Here is a 17,658-nt window from a genome sequence, read left to right as displayed (position 1 = left end):
TTATGATAGTTACACTTGTCTGTCAAGGTGACAAACTTCCTGGCATGTCTGTGAAGGTGTTATCAGTAAGGTTTAACTGAGAAGAGAGTGTGTTCTCAGCCACATCATGCAAAAAACACCTAAGGTTTAGAGAAGTCTGAGGTATAGAGAGGTTTGAGATATGAAGAGGTCTGGGGTTCAGAGAGGTCTGGGGTATAGACAGGACTGAGATCTAGCAAATATGCAGACCCAGAGTCTTACTAAGTTTGTCTTTCTCCCCTGCTGTCATGGCTGCTACTATTACTGTTGTCCCGGGCTGTCCTCACCCTCCAGCTTCCTCAGTTTGCCAATATGAGCTGAATACATCCAACTCTATAGGAATGTTTTAGGCTTTCAGTCAAACAAACAAACAAAAAAACACAATGCAATCACAACCACCACAGCCACTTATCCAAAGATCTGACCACAGTTTTCACCATTTAAATTTTATTAGAGAACGTGGAAATAGGAAAACCCCTTGTTCATTAAGCAACTCCTCACAGGCATCTAAATACCTTCCCTTAATTGTATGTTGTTTCCCTCTCATTGTATTAGAGTTTTACTGACAGTAATCATTTCCCAAGACTGAAGTTTGAGCCTGATGCCATTTCATCTATACATCCTGACGTGGGAGAGGGGCAGCTTTGCAAGAATGTATTGCCAATGAGAGGCAGAGATGGGCTTTTCTTACGTCGTTATCAGTATTCTGTTCAGTCTTCACAGGTTAGATTTTCTTTTCAAGTTAATGAATTTCATTAATTGGGCACCACACCATACAATACATGCATCTCTTTAATACATCATTTTCCTCCCACACATGCAATCCTGAACCCTCTTATTTAACACCACTGAAAGAGTACCAGGCTGGTCTATTGAAAATACAAGTAGAAATGGGATTTGTACCATTTTATTTCAGCTTAAAATATACGTGTGCATACCTATTACCGAGTTCTGGCGAGGCACAACATTCTTTGATTACATCTCATGGTGATAAATGCTTTGTAATAATTATTACACAAGGTAGATCCATAACTTATCCATGCATTCTAAATCTCCCTCTCTTGAAAGATGAAAAAAAACATGAAGACAGTGATGAAGCAAGGTCTGAAATGGCGTCCTACAATCTTATAATTTATTTTGTTTTCCTTTCTCTTCTCTTTCGATAAATCTTCCCATTGTGTTTTCTGCTCAAACCTAACTATTCTAAACTGAGTCACACACCCCACAGCTCTTTTGCTGAAGTCTTGAACTCAGAACCTCTGGAGAGGTGACTATGGTTAAGTGAGTTCATTAGGGCAAGGTTCTCATCCGGAAGGTAGGGCGAGTGTCCTTACAAAAAGGAACATCAGAAGGCCCCTTTCTCTGTAGGAGTGAAAAACAAAGGCTATGCAAAGGACACAGTAAGCAGATAACCCTGTGCTAGCCAGAAGGAGTGTCTCACCAGAAACTCAGATTTGCCGACTCCTCCCTTGGCCTTGGCAGCCTCAAGGGATGAATGGTTGCTGTTGAAATTGTTCAGTCTGTAGGGTTTTGTTTTGGCACTCAAAATAGACAGCTCCACTGACTCAGTAAATTTTACTTAAGCAATTCATTACTCCAGATCAGATAAAACATTGAATTAAATATTTATACAGATAAAACTCTATTACCTTTATATTTTGCTGTGTCCCAAAATATTTAGCTAAGTTCTACAGCTGTGTAACATACATTTGGAAACAAAAGCAGCATGTCTTTGAGAGTACAGACGTGTGAACGAGGAAAGCACATGAAAGTCCGGTGATGGCTAAGGGCATCAGACACTGAGACCAATTTAGGTTAGACAATAATGTACTTAAATCTCAATTTTAGGGAAACAAAACCTTTGCTCACCTGTGAGAGCACATTTAATTATCACTCCATAGTACTCCAAGACAAACCTTAACTGACAAGATGAACACTTTAATCTAGGACTAAGGAATGGTCTGAATTTTGGGAAGCCTAAGTTTTACACAACAGAGATGCCTCTGTAGAAAAAAAAAAAAGAACACCAAATTGGGACAATAAAATTATATCATATCATAGGGCCTTAGGTAAGAGGCCAATCAAAGGACCTGAAGCTTAAGACGTATTACTATCAAAGATGGTCTGTCTTTGCCCACCACCTTCCTCTCTCTTGCTCTGGCTTGAGCTCCTTCTGGATTGCACGCTGTCAAGCAGGAAATGTTCACTAAGTGCCTCTTTTTCCCACACACTACTCCAGCAGCCAGGAAACAAAAGATACAATGTCTTTGTTATTATGGAACTTCTGTTCTTAATGGATGGCAGAACATAAACAAATTAATGAAATGATTTCAGGTAAGAAGTGAGAATGGCGCATACTCCAAACCAAGGCAAATTTGAAAACTGGCTCTTTGTAAACTCACTTCTCTGCTGAGAAAAGGAAGTGCCTTTGGAATGAAGTGTTCTCAGCAGCACAGGAACCTGCTGTGTCCTGACACACATACGCCTGTGGGGGAGAAGGGGAGCTCCTGAAGGCATTTCCTGCTTAGAAAAGGACTTTCCCACCTCTCCTTGCAGTTTTATGCTGTGTTCCCTCATTCAATGAGGCTACAAACTGCGTGATTTGTTTGAGTTCTTCACAAAGAGACTAAATGAATCCTACAGCCAAGTCAATTTCCTAGGACATCGTTATACATATGTGCTTCTCTGAGAAAACTAAACCAAAGAGATACTGTGGAACTCAGTTAAAGAGAAACAAGAGATCAGACAACATTTAAGGAATTTGTGTGGTAGACGATTTCTTCTTGCACAAATTGAAAGTGTAATTATATTAAAGACCATACTGTTCTAAACACAGCCATAAGGTGGCACTTGGAGAATAATTAGAAAAGACACAGGACTTATTTTCTGTAGCATCTTTGTCTTTAAAATGTGGGCCATATAGTAAGTGGGGATTTGACTAGTTTAACATCTGAACAGTTTTATAGCATTCTTTTTTTCTAAAAATGACCGGGTACAATTGCATGTTGCTAAAGCCTCTAACTCAGAGGAGATACGTGCTACTTCATTAAAAAATAAAAAAATAAACAAACAAAAAACTCTGTAAATAAATAATGACTAAATCCCCCAGACAGACAGCAGGATTTCTTTTTCAAACATCTGTTACTGGTTAGCAAGAAAGAGTAATTATTAAAAATAGTCAAATGAGAAGGCATTCTCATTGCCTATATCAAATTACGTTGGGAATGAAAATGAATGTCATTACTGGTCTCTTCATAAGAACCATCTCAAATATCTTAACTTTTGAATCTGGAATGCCACTTCATCATCCGGATAACTGTGACTTTGTGACTGTTGCTTATTACTTTTAAGGCTAATGATTGACTGATGGAAACAAAATATAACCTATAGAAAACATATGCTTGCTGAATTGTCAATCTCAATGATTTTGCCATTAATCTCTATAAATGTATATTTCATATTTTATGTTTATTTAATTATGCACTTAGATCTCTGCCCTTGAAAATATAACTCTCTGCAGGTGGTTTTAATCCAGTGCATCACAGAAAGAGTCACAGCTTCATACTTTATTTTTTATGTAGCAAATAAAGCTAGGCTAATCTATGTTTGTTTGAGTAAATGACCTTAAGAGCCTTGCTGACCTTGGTAATGACCCAGAACAAGCTGCACTGGATGTTAGAGCAGTGGCGAGTCTAAAATTGCTTTAAGTATAAACTACACAGTAGACTGAAGACTTAGTATCACCAAAATCATTCTAGAGGAAATCCTAATGTTTAAAAAATATTTACTTCACACTAAAATAATTTTGCATGCATATTGGATTAAATAAAATATTTTAAAAGGAGTTTTTCACATTTCACTTTTCTTTCCCCTTAAATGATTTGAAGTTCGTTAATACTAGTTGGCAAAGGTTGAATTCAATGTCAGGTAAGATCCTGAGCTCCAAAACCCAACTGGAATGTTTGGCATTCTTCTGTCTTGCACCACTAAATGCCAGTTCTTTTACAATTACATTTTAAATTTTATTTTTACTTGATGCATGCATATGCAAGTGTGCATGCACACAGGTGTATGTTCATGTGTGTATGTACGTACGTGTGTATGTGAGTATGTGTGTACCTACAGTTGTGCCACAGTACACATATGGAGGTCAGAAGACAAATGGGATAAGTCCTTTCTCTACTTCCACTATGTGGATCCAGGAGATTGAACTCAGATGGTGGGCTTGCTACCAGGCATCTTTTCTACTCACTGAGAGATCTTGCCAGATGCCAATAAATTTAACATGCGCAAATATCTCTTCTAGACCTTCTCTTTCTTGTTTCTATCACTTAATGTAGCTGTCATTTTATATGTTCTTGAAAGTGTGTGTAACTGTAACACACGCACATACTTTTACATCATTATACTTTGTGCTTTAGTGAGCTGTCACTACATTTTATGATATGGTTAATAAAATAATCATTACATTGCCACTCAGACTCTAGTAGGGAAATGCAAATATAGTGGGGTATCGTTAGAAATTTAGAAAATAAACCGATGGAAATCACCTAGGCAACCAGGGTAGAACTGCGTGGTAATTAAAGTCAAGTGGTGGCCCTTTATTATCTACCCAAATCTTAATGGCTTGTTTATGTACACCGTGAGAGTCATTTAAGCTTTTGACTAAACTTGTTGCCTATTTATTGGTTTATTTGGTTGCTTTTCCCACCACTAAGGGTGCTTCATTAACATTTCCTAAACTGGAGATATGGCTACATTGCTTATTAAATGTTCCCGTGAAATACTGAACTGTGAGCCTCTTCTTACATGAGGTGAAGAGTTGTCCAGCTCTGTTCAGTCACACTCAGTGACTGTCTCCATGCTTAGCCATGCTAAAGCTCATTTACAGCTCTAAGAATCTTAATGTACACAAGGTGAGAATATATGATATGTACATATGTAGTTACTGACAAAATATTACATGCTTGAAAACTGTCAAGATTTTAACTGTAATTTCCACCAAAACAGTGTATGAGGTGATATATATATGCCAATGCATTTGATTTAGGCACTAAAAAATAAATACATTTTTCAAAACATATAGAACACACATATATAAATTTCTGCTAATTAAAAATAAATAGCTAGGGCAGTGGTGATATACACCTTTAATCCCAACACTCAGGAGGCAAAGAAAGGTGGATCTCTGAGTTCAAGGCCAGCCTGGTCTACAAAGAAAGTTTCAGGACAAAGAAACTCATTCTTGGTGTGGGGAGAAGCTAATAAAAAATTTTTAGATTATATAAACTATAATTTTTATTATACTTACATTAGAATTATAATAAAACATAAAAAATTCAAATCCTATTTGGCACAGCACTACACGAGTTCAAAACTATCTTCAGGCACTCACTCTACAAGACAGTAAGTACTAAGGTAAAACCATAAAATCTGAGAAAATGCCACTCTCCGTGATGAAAGACAGCTCATAGGCTCAGCTACAGGGCCTCCATCAACTTCTCAGTTGCCAATGTCAACAAACCATAGATCTTACGAATCACAAGAGAGAACACATTAAAGATAGTATATAGATGTCAGTAGACTAGGGTGAAGCTGGGAATGAAATATATTATGGTGTGTATCATCAATGCTTGCAGAGAAACAAAGGAAAGCATGCTTCACTCTTGTTCTAGAGAAAATCCACACAAGAACATCCTGCTCCCTGTATGTGAATTGTGAGCTGTGCCTTTATTTATGACTTACATTTAATTGGTCCTGAAATACTGTCTAGGGAGAGAGAACATTTCTTCCTACTACATCTGTCTCTAATGCTCTTTTTTTTTTTTATTATATATGATCCCTTTGTGCATCTGCTAAAACTGTACTACCCACAAAAGTTATTGTAAAGGGTTTGTGTTTTTGTTCTTTTTTGTTTGTTGTTTGTTTGCTTGCTTGTTTGAGATAGTATTTGGAACTAGCTCTTATAGACCAGACTTGCCTCGAACTCACAGAGATCTGCCAGGCTCTACTTCTGTGTACAGGGATTAAAGGTGTGTGCCACCACGGCCTAGCCATGGTGTTTGCTTTTAAATTGCACTTATTCTGAAAAGCAGATATATGCTGTAAGCCCATATTTCTGTATGGTGTGGCAGCCAAGCACAAATGCCATAGGCCTGATCTGAGGGTAGCTCTGCAGACAAGCTGTCTCTGCCTAACAAAGGTCAGGATGTTTGGTGCTCCTTCTTTTGTAATTTGGAGGATATCTTATAGAGATGCTAATTCAGGCCTCCCTGACAGCTAGCAGACAGCTAGCATACAGGTAGAATGACATGACTAAAGCCCATTCACCTGGTTGCCTAGGAGACAGCCGAATGTCCCCCCCCCGCTCAATTTATGTGATGGTATATAAGCTGTTTGGATAATAAACAAAGGAGATCTTCAGGAGATCGTCAGGAGAAAGAACCCTGAGAAAGATGTCCTTCCATGATGACCATGTAAGTTGCCTCTGATTATTCCTCGCGACTCAGTTTCAGTCCAGTTAGGGAAAATAATTATCTATGTTGGAGCAACATGGACAATAACAATATGCGATAACTTAGAATTATAATACTCTGTCCAAGTTTTTCTGACCCTCCACATTGCTTTGCAGAGATGGCAGACACTGTTAAGCTTCTGGAGTTAGGGGAACATAGAGAATAGCAGGTAGCTTTGTGCACTAGTATCTGGAGATTTTCAACTAGTAGAAGTTGCTCATGTCTTCTATCATCTTGAACATTAACTAACAGTCTATGTAGATGTTATACAGGCAATAGATTTATGAGGAATTTGGTGCCACCAAACCCTTGTCTTGGCTCACTCCTTAGGACACACTTTTTCTGCATTCAAAACTGAGAAGCCATGATTCTCTCTCAATTAAAATCTTCTTCATCTCCCTCCATTCTTTGCTTCCTTCCTTTATTTTATTTTTGGAGGGGGTTGCAGTATCTCATGCAGCCCTGGCTAGCTTTGAACTCACTATGTATTTATGAACGACCCTGAATTTCTGATCCTACTGATTCTCCCTGTTCAGTGCCGGGGTTACAGGCATGGCCGACTCTATTCAGTTGGATATGGTGGTGGAGGTCAAATCCAGCTAGTCATGCCATCTGGGTAATCACTCCCTCTGCCAACTGAGCCACATTCACCTTCTCAGTTCAGTCTTCTGATGATTTCTCTTCACCCTCAGAATTACAGGCAAACTCTCTCATATTTCTTCCCAGGTCCTGTGCATTCCTGCATTTTTGCTTTTATTTTACTGTTAATTTTTTTGTTTCTTTGTATCATAAGTAAGTGTGCATGATGGGGCACCCATGCTGTTCTATGGGTGTCAGGTCAGAAAGTCTATCCAGTCCTTCCCTCTCTACATAGGTTCCAGGGGTCAAGATCAGGGACCCAAGCTTGTGCGGCTGGCACCTTTATCCACTGAGCCATCTTCCAGCCTTTATTGTATTTTATTAGTATTGCTTTTATAATTATAAACCTTAGGAAGAGTTTCCTTTCCACTGATGAACTCCGTTCTCTTCCCTCACAGTGGCCACATTATAAGCTCCTATCCATTTTCTCCTTGACAGAAAGCCTTTCTCAGTCTTTGTGATGTTCTAGAACTTATCACACAGTTCCCATGAGAGCACCTGGCACACCAATCTGTACCCACCCCCTCAGGCTTTAACTTTTCACTTTAACTGTAAGATATACTTCTCTCAACTAAAAATCTTGCACTCGAACACCATATAAAACAGAATAACAAGGATATATATTGGCTCATTTGGCTGTCAACACCCAAAGGGTGTCCAGCAGCCTTACTATATGCCCCACGACCCTTAAGTCAAGTCTGGAATCTTGACTTTGCCAAATGAACCAGAAAGTTGCCTGGAACTATTCATTTCTATCCTCCATTGGATCAAAAGCTCAAGGAGAGAGTACACCCTGGTAGAGAACTGAACGTCAGGACAGGATATGACAGATATCAAGAAAGCAAAGCAGTCATTAAATAAAGACTGTGACAGTGGAACTCTGTGAAGGCTTTGCAATAAGAACTGTTGGTGTGTCACGTTCACCCTCAGAAGACAGCTGAGCACAAGTAAAGGTTACTGAGTGAGTACCAACTTAAAACAGCTCATCTCTACCTAAAACTTTCTAGATCCTTGTAAGAGATGAATATTAAGGTGTCCAAGAGTTACAAACATCCTACACCTGGTTCACAAGTGCTCCCATTTTAACAAAGAGAAGGGTTTCACTGTTCTGCTGTACTAATCAGGCTGTTTCAATAAGGAAAATTCAAGTCTCAGAAGAAATAGCATTTGCATATGACTCACCTCTCAAGGAGAAATACAGAAAGCTCTGATATCCTTCCAGACTTTCAGAATGACAATGACAGGGTTCAGAGACCACAAGTTTTTGGAGTCCTATCTGACAACAGGCTGAGGCTTCTGGCTAGCTGGAAGAGAGCAGTGACTCCGTGGATTTGCTCCATGTTTGGCCTAACTATTCTGAAGCAATCTGGTTTTATTTTTAGTCACTGAAAGGAAAAAACTCCTTCAGATAAAAATCACTTTCAGTCAATTCAGCTCACAACCTAGCTCAGGACAATCTGTACTGTACAGCAGGCAGGCACCCCAGGACACCCTACAATGCATGGCATGCAGACATCCCAGGACACCTTACAATGCACAACAACCAGACACCCCAAGATACCCTACAAGTCATAGCATACAGGAACCTTGGGGCAATCCCTACAATCCATAGCCTGTAAACATCTCAGGACCCTACAACGCAAAGCAGCCAGGCATCTGTCCAGCCCCCAAAATACAACGTGAAGGGTCTAGGAAAGAATATATTCTGAAGCCAAATCACTATGGCCAAGAAACAGTATTTATGTCATCCCAAATTCCTCACTCCAGCATGGAAGCAGTTTCATGGGTTTTCATAATAACAGAATAAAGAAGATCAGGAATGTGGACATTTTTAAAACACATTGGTGTAAGGCAAGTGGGGGATCAAGGCTGTGGAAGAGGTGCCTCTTCACACAGTACTCCAGTGCAATTGATGCAATTGGGTGGCACTCAGCCTTTTGATTTGTGGTTGGAGGCCTCTGTAAATTCTAAATGATTTGCTTAATGCTTACAAAGACTTAGGCCAGGTCCAAAGCAAAGCAGTAAATGACAAGGCTAATGATGGCTCTGGACTTGCAACATTCCGACTTCACAACCATCAGAGTTCTAATCAGTTAACCAGCCTTGGGGAAGGTTCAGTTGGAGGTGGAACTTTTTTTTTGCAGGAACTTCTGTTCATACACCTTAGTGTTTGCGTCTGTGTATGCATGTGTGTGTGGTGTTGTTATTGTTGTTGTTTGTGTTCATTCATATGAATTTTTGGCATATATACCACTGCACTCATGTGAAGGTCATAGTAATAGTACAACCTTGATATTTGATTCTTCCATCTCACAACCTTGGCCCTTGGCACTTTGATTAAAAAAAAAAAAAAAAACCAGAGCCCAGTCCCTTCTGCATGTACCAGGGTTGCTCCCCACAAATGTCTGGAGATTCTTCTCATATTGTTCCTATCTCCCTGTGGAGGTGCTGGGAGAGCAGACTTGCATATCAAAGAGGGTTCTGAGGACTCCAACTTGAGTTTCTTCACCCACTAAATCTCCCCAGCTCCATATCCTCCTTTTAAAGAATAGTAATTAGTCACGTCTACCCATGTTGTTAAAGGCAAATATAAGCTGCATTTAAGACAGGTAGACACATTATGAGATTTGAATCTTCAATAATCTTAGAACTGAACAGGAAATATAAAAATATAAAAACAAATGAATGCAAAATTTAGACACTCCAGTGGCCCTTAGCTTTCAGATACTTCCACATGAGACAGTTTATATTTTTCTGTTTTATTGACATCCCTTTTCATCTCTGATCTCTAACCAAGATCTGTGTACCTCTAGAAAGTCACATTGCTAAAGGCTCATGCTTGCTGCTTTGAATCCAAAATAGCACAGTCCAGATCCTATGGGGTGCAGCCTAGCAAGTGATAAATAAAGTTGGCGATAGCTCCATTACTGGTACAATAGCCAATCGGGACAATCTAGAATTGTTGCTTACCAGCGACATCTGTATTTTCAGAAAATAAGAAAAGGTCAAAACTTGAAAAAGGATTTGTATTCTTAGGTCTCTAGGCAGGAAGTAGTATCTAGGTTGGCGTTAGTATAATTAATAATGTCATTTAACTGTGAATATTTTCTTTTGTGGTATCAGTTGGAGCATCATGTGGTGTGAACAGTCTTTATCAAAAAAGCATCAACCGATGGACACTAAAATAAGGTATGACTCGTAAATTAGAAACTTTTCTAGCTTTAAAAATAGCATTAGAGTAAATCAGTTTGACCAAGAGTGATTAATAGTATGATATAAGGAAGTATAAACACTGAATTAAGTATTTAAAATAATTGTAATGCATATTTCCTTAGGTATAAAATCTCATTTGGATCAAATCTGCCACCTTCCTCCAATGGCCACCTTTAGCTACTCTGAACGAAATGATCTGGAAGTCTTATTCTACAATAGAATATTCTAGAAGATCAATCGTCTTATAAAAGGAACCCATCATCTTCAACACAAATATCTCTACACCATTTCAATAACTTCCTCAATATATGCTATGAGACACAGTTGATTAAGCCCAAGCTTTTTGTGTTAGGCTGGAAATAATCAAAATACCCATCCCTTTTCATGTCTGTCTTCATTCCATGTAGTTCCTTTCTAAACCCCACAATTGGGCAGCAACCAAGAATTTCAAAGAGCAAAAACATGGTATTCAAGTGTGAATGTAGTTTTACCTCCAGATAATGGCTCCACACACCTACCCATCCATTCAGGATTTTCAGTGGCTATTGAGCTACAGTATTGAAAACAGCTTGGTATTGGCATAAAAACAGAGAAGTCGACCAATGGAATCCAATAGAAGACCCTGACTTTAACCCACAAACCTATGAACACCTGATTTTCGATAAAGGAGCTAAAAGTATACAATGGAAAAAAGAGAGCATCTTCAACAAATTGTGCTGGCAAAACTGGATGTCAACCTGTAGAAGAATGAAAATAGATCCGTATCTATCACCATGCACAAAACTCAAGTCCAAATGGATTAAAGACCTCAATATCAATCTGAACACACTGAACCTGATAGAAGAGAAAGTGGGAAGTACTCTACAACACATGGGCACAGGAGACCACTTCCTACGTATAACCTCAGCAGCACAGACAATAAGGGCATCATTGACTAAATGGGACCTCCTGAGACTGAGAAGCAAAGGACACTGTCACTAAAACAAAAAGGCAATCCACTTACTGGGAGAAGATCTTCACTAGCCCCACAACTGACAAAGGTTTGATCTCCAAAATACATAAAGAACTCAAGAAACTAGACCTAAAAGGCTAATCAACCCAATTATAAAATGGGGCACTGAGCTGAACAGAGAATTCTCAACAGAAGAAGTTCAAATGGCCAAAAGACACTTAAGACACCACATCTTCTATTGACTGCGTATTAGTGTTCACTGGATTTTGTTTTCTTTCTCCTGAGCATATTTCTCATGTATGTCTCATCAGATGTCTGTGCTCTCTTCATCTGAGAGTCAAAGCACCAAGATACCATCCTCCTTAGTAAGTCATGGGGGAAGACGCGGAAAAGCAAGCTTAAAATGTGCAAACTCTGAGCAAGGATTCCTCCCCATCTGTCTTAGGAATTTCAGTGATATTTTAGACTTCTCCAAAGACCCTTTGAGTCAGCCTGTGAAGACTCCAACACACCACTGGAAGCCATTTCTATGTGACAACTGCCTCTCCTCTCGTGGTTCCTTTCTTGACCCCAACAGAGCCCAAATCAGGGCTTTAAAAAAAAAAAGTACAAAAGTTGTCTCCACCAAACTTTCTGGCTGCCACACAACCATTTGTTTTCCATTATCACCAAGATCCCTTCAAAGAACATCTTTAGACTTTTTTCCTTCTGATCACCCTCCTGTCCTGTACTATTTTAATATTGCAGATATGCTAAATCATCTCTTCATAGATAATGGGCCTTTGGAAGAACATACACTACTGTAATACCTAAGTTTTCAACTTTCAACACTTACTATTTCGTCTCATCTTTCAGAAACTAACAACCCATTATGCAGTATATTAAGAATGTTAGTATTTTCTTCATTAAGTATGTCTGGACTTTTCTCACTTTCCAGTCCTTTTTAAAAGTAAGGTTGTTAAAGAGAAAAATACTAAGCAATCTTGTGTGTGTGCGTGTGTGCGTGTGTGTGTGTGTGTGTGTGTTGTTGGAGTAACTGTGAAATAGCTTTAGCTAAACTATAAAGGAATCTAGAGAAATCATTATTAGCATTTTGAGATGTTCCCATGTAGACAAGAGTTTTCATGTATAGAAAGTTCTAATAAAGAAAATTAACATGAGAGTATGTTCTTCAACATAAGAAGTGGGTAGAAAAAAATCCCCTGAGCTGTCTGAATAGATTTGGGTCAGAATCTTGGGCTAATAAGCAGTGGTTGCATGCTTTTCATTTTCTGTCCCTGACTTCTTGAAACTGATACTTTGGAGGATTACAAAATTATGACTATGAAATCATGCATCCACATGATGTTTAACTCTAAGAAGATCATAAGGTGAATAAAGAAGTATTAGCGAAATTGAAAACTCAAAGAAGATCTATCCATCCTGGTGATACCATTTAGCAGTATGAACTCTTGAACTGCACTGAGACTCAGGCTTCTTTGTTTTACAGTTGAAAGCAAAATGTAAGTTGAAGGTCATCAAAATAAATGATTAAAATAGTTTACATAAAACACCACTATCCAGCAGGGAAATTTGAGTTCTGGGGCCATATATCTTAACACTTCAGATAACTTAAAGACACTGCCACAAAGTCTACCTGTCACCAAAAACTATAGAAATGTATTATGTATTTTCCCCTCAAGTTCACAGAGTCTTTCGAGGAAGTTTGAATTTAGAACATATCAAGTAAGACATTCATAAGTGATGAAAGTGTCTATTATGAATTTACCAAGATTGTCGTGTTGCTAGCTCAAACACTGAAGCCACTAAGAACATCTTGCTGATGTTTTTGGTGTTTGGAGGCAGGGTGGTGATATGGAAGAAAGTGGTGGTTGTGGGAACTTCAAGCAGGTAAAAGAAAATGAGATTCATGTAGGAAAACAAAAGCAATAAAGCCTTGGGCCCTTCCATCCACATGCCAGTGGGACCAAAAGCTTCAGCTGAGGACCTAAGTAAGTCCCAGCTTCAACAACTCAAACTGGAGTCTCAGAGACCTAGTGACCCATGTGTCTTCAAGAGGCAGGAAAACAAGAATGTCTGCTCAGAACCTTGCTTAGAACAGCCATTTCTGGAGCTTGCAAAGCCTCAGCACGACAGAAACCAACAATAGAAGCCAGGTCCCCTGCGGTACAAGGAAATTCCAGCAGCTATGTCTCCCAGACTCCAGTTTCCCAGCTTCTCTGAACTCCAAGGGAAAGTCACTTGAGAGACAGAAGGGGCAACACTGACTTCTCTTAAAAGTAAAAGACAAATAAATTGCCGGTTTGCTGCAGAAATAAGCACAATGCTGAAACGTGTCATTTCTACTCTCATCCCTAAAATAAATAAATAAGAATTATGTCATCCGGTAAAGGCCACTGAACTCCACCAATGCAGTCTTTACTACTGTCAGATTAACCTGGCCAAAAGTGGGCACCACATGCAGCTTTTCAAGACTGAAGGTGGCACCCACATCCTGGTATCAACTATTCCAGGACACACACCTACCCATGTGACTTCCAAGGTAGAGGTCTGGAAGGAGGGTCTACATTAGCTGGGGGCGAAGCAGCAGTCACCCTCCCCCAAACAATGCATTCCGTCTGAGTTCATTTGAAATTTTCAAAAACGAAGGGTCTGGAGTTGGGGAGAATGGACCCGGACAATAGCAAATACGACCTTGTAAATAAAGAAGGCAAAGTGAGTCTCTTACCGTCTCTCCTCCGGTTGGCGTTGCGCAAAGTTTTGATGGATGCACTCTGCGGAGTCGCAAAAGTGTCCCGATAGCTGCAAAAGTTCGCGCACACAAGAATGGAGATGAAAATGAGTCGGTGCATTTGGGATCAGCGACCTAGGGACAACGTCTCTCCAGAAATGAATATATAAATAAATAAAGCCCACCGGGTTGGGCCGGTGGACCTCTGCTGCGCCGCTCCGCGCCTTCGCTGCCTGTCTGCCCTGCGCTGCCGTGCCCTCCAGCTACTTGCCCCGCTCTTTCCAAACTTCCTGCATGCTGAACTTTCCAAGAGCGTGTGGGTGCCGCACTTCCTTGTGGCGCTGGCAAGATCAATGGGGACCGGACAAACAACAGGTTGACGTGGGTTCGCCCCCCTCCGGTGGCCGGTCGCTGCAGCACAGGCTGCAGGGGGCGGGAGGCGCTGCTTCTGGCTCTCCTAGGGCGCGGATGCTGTGGAATTGCTCTGCAGTGGAGCTGGGAGCGGGGATACCAGACTTGGCTGGAAGTACCGAGCAGTTCTGCCACTGAGCATGCCCAGTTTGAAGGTCGGCCAGACCCTTCCCATCTCCCGGGTTTTTGTTTTTGTTTTGTTTTTGGAGGTCAGGAGTAGTTTGGGGTAGATAGAACTTATCTAGAGGTGAGTGCTAAGACCTCCTGCCAGACAGCTAAGGTGCTGGGCCTAAGTGATGGTGGAGGCTGTGGTGTAGGGCTGGAATGGAAGGGTTTATTGTACTAGAACTCAAATCAGTCTACTGTGTGGAGACTTCTCAATGGGAAATGCCATCACAAAGAAGCCCATGCTGAGCTTGCCTTGAGCCCCAGTCAGTAAGACCTGAGTTGATTCACAGGGGATTTCGAGTAATAAACAAGGCCAGACAGCTTTGCTAGGCATGTGGATGTATTTGTCATCTGTCCTATGGTAAGTGCCATAACCAACACCATCCTGTTAAGTTAAATAGTAAGATTCAGGGCAAGAAGCAGGTGTTTGCAGACCCTGAGGCAGAAGGGACTAGCAGCAACTAGTCAATTAGGGCTACATGGTGGGACTTTGTCTCAAACAACAGAAAATGAATGAGTGCATGAATAAATTAGTCAAGTGCATGCCTGTGATCTCAGTGCATGGGCAAAAGGATCAGGAGTTAAAGGCTATCCTAAACTGTACAGTGAACTCCATTTCAAAACCAGCCTGGGCTAAATGGAGACCTTACCTAACATAAAACAAAACAAAAACCTGAGAATATCACTTGCTTTCTGTTTCAAATATATACATACAGTCCATGAAATGAAGGGGAGGTATTTGATCAAAATACCTTTAGGTATTTTTGACCTTTAGGTCAAAAACCAGCAGGACCAAGGGAAGCAAGAAAGTACCAGACCCCAAACCTCTTTTTTTATTACACACATCATGTAAGTAGCAGTTCTTAGTTTTTGTGACTGTGACGAGGATTAGATGAAATAATTTTAGACTGTGATCGCAATTTGTAGCTGAATCTAAATGGAAACGGGCATATTTCCTCAACTGTTCACCAATGACATCTATGAATCAGAAGTCCGCAGCTCTTTGAGATTTTCCAGTCCTGAAAGTCTAGGATATAGGACGGGCATGCTGTTCTATTACTCTACCAGCTGACACTAAGTGGATGATGATGTGACTCACTCTATACCGGCACTATTTAACTGAGAAAAATGAAACACATTAGCTAAGAAGGTTCACTGTCTAGTATGTTGAAGACACTCTTGCTTGATGAATATCATCATTGTAGGGCCACATGCATGGCAACGTACACATTATTTCTGTGGGCTACAGTCAAAAAGCTTGAAAATCATAAGGGGGGAAAATCAGATTTTGTTGTTTCAAAATATAATCTGTTCCTAAGAGAAACATAAAAGGGAGGTTTGCAGGAGGAGGCGTAGTCAGCAGAGCGCAGAGAGACCTCTCAGTAAAAGCTGAGAACTGTGGTTTACTTCTGAAGCCCCAGTGCTGTGGAAGGCAGAGACAGGCAGGTCCCAGGCTTTTAACTGGTTATCCCATCTGTCTCCAAACCTAAGGTGGGGAGCAACAGGGAAATCCAGTGTCAACTTATGAACTTGCATGCCCGTGCATACTCACATATGCACCGCACACACAGATATTTTAAAAAGCATAGATTTGCATTTCCTCATTTATTTATTTGTCAAATACTAGGTTTTCTTTGTTGCATTCTTTATTCTAAATATCTTGAAAATGAGATAGCAATCATTTGAGACACAATTGAGGTGTACAGTGTAGTAGACCAGAGTGGCCATAGCAAATAGATATATACCTGCACTGATAAGAGATGAGGGACCAGAGACAGGTAAGCAGGTGTAGGTAGCTTTCCAACCCATTTTCTAGACATAACTAGAAATGCTGATTTGATTTCATTCTTAGGTTCAACCATTGGGAAGGAGAAAATGTGCAGTGGATTATGAAAGTATTATAGGTACCAAGCTGATCAAAATATCTGTCTCAATATAAAACACTACATTTAAAGTATTTATTTAAAGTAGTTTTATCCAAGATACTGAACCTTTTAAGTCACAGTTAATAAATGGATATGGCTGAGGGTGTTCACAAGCATCAACTGTCAACATATCTTGATAGCAATAAATAGCTAAATGCTAGAATAAGCCACAAAATCAGGCACCTGAGTCAAACTATTTTGAACCTTGTTTCAGCTATACTTAACAGCTAACTTTTACAAAATTAGGTTAATTATGTCCACTAAGGCATTATTTTGGACAGCATAAATTTTAAAGTACTCTGGGTATAGATAAAATTCTGGCACAAAGATAAGAGGGAAGATTATTTCAATTTCTTCTTTTATGTGTGTCTCAAAGTAACTAAAAAAAAGCCCACTGAATTAGTCACTGCTTTTAAATGCCTGTGAACCAGTAAAAAGAATGAGCCAACACAATGAAATCATTTATAAATATTATTATAATGATTAACTACTTAAATCAGCTAAACTATATTTAGCCACTGCCCAGTGAAATTCATATAGCTAAAACGTCCATGTATTGTTAAGAAAATGAAAGAAATAATAGCCTCTTACAATAGGTCTAACCATAATGGTGTTTATCCCTAACAAATATTGTATTAAGAAAGAACTGTAATATGATGAAGTTAGGACATGACCCTATTTTTATCCTGTGCCCTTTTCCTTTATAATAGAAACCAAGAATGCTGTTTTCTGCTTTATTTTTAAACATTCTTGGCTTCTTCTGCTGCTTGTAAAAGTCTCGGTGGAAAAGGAATGAAATGTGGCCTGGCCTTTTGAAAGACTTCTCACCTCTACAAGTGGGTCACCCCGTTCCACTTTTAGTAAACTGAACTTCTGCCAATCTTTAAATTGTGACTCCTGCAGGACCATTCTCCTGACAATTGTTGCCGTTTTTAGGATGAGCACTTTGCTCGAAGAGGACCTCCTCTGCTGTCTACCAATGGCTCTCAGAAAAAACTAAGGATCCAAGACATCGCCTCCTGGATTCTACTGTTTTTTCCATGACACCTCCCTGAAGACTGCTTCCAGAGTGCTGAACATCTTGTT

General features: G+C 39.8%; 1 protein-coding gene across 5 annotated transcripts in view; it reads right to left on the bottom strand.

Annotated features, from left to right (window-relative positions):
* Pdgfd (platelet derived growth factor D) overlaps positions 1 to 14,479 on the bottom strand; it is a 226,787-nt gene extending 212,308 nt beyond the window's left edge. For 4 of the 5 annotated variants that reach the window (XM_026779588.1, XM_026779589.1, XM_013346087.2 and 1 more), the window contains exon 1: positions 14,066 to 14,479. In XM_026779588.1, coding sequence (XP_026635389.1) covers positions 14,066 to 14,189 — 124 coding nt within the window. In that variant the 5' untranslated portion in view covers positions 14,190 to 14,479. The remainder of the gene's footprint in view (positions 1 to 14,065) is intronic. The other variant, XM_026779587.1, reaches the window with a different exon arrangement.
* Between the last annotated feature and the right edge of the window lie 3,179 nt (positions 14,480 to 17,658).

This window comes from Microtus ochrogaster, chromosome 5, assembly GCF_000317375.1.
Source record: "Microtus ochrogaster isolate Prairie Vole_2 chromosome 5, MicOch1.0, whole genome shotgun sequence".
In the NCBI taxonomy this organism is placed as follows: domain Eukaryota; kingdom Metazoa; phylum Chordata; class Mammalia; order Rodentia; family Cricetidae; genus Microtus; species Microtus ochrogaster.
The sequence above is the reverse complement of the archived record's forward strand: the minus strand, read 5'-3'. Positions and strand labels throughout refer to the sequence as shown.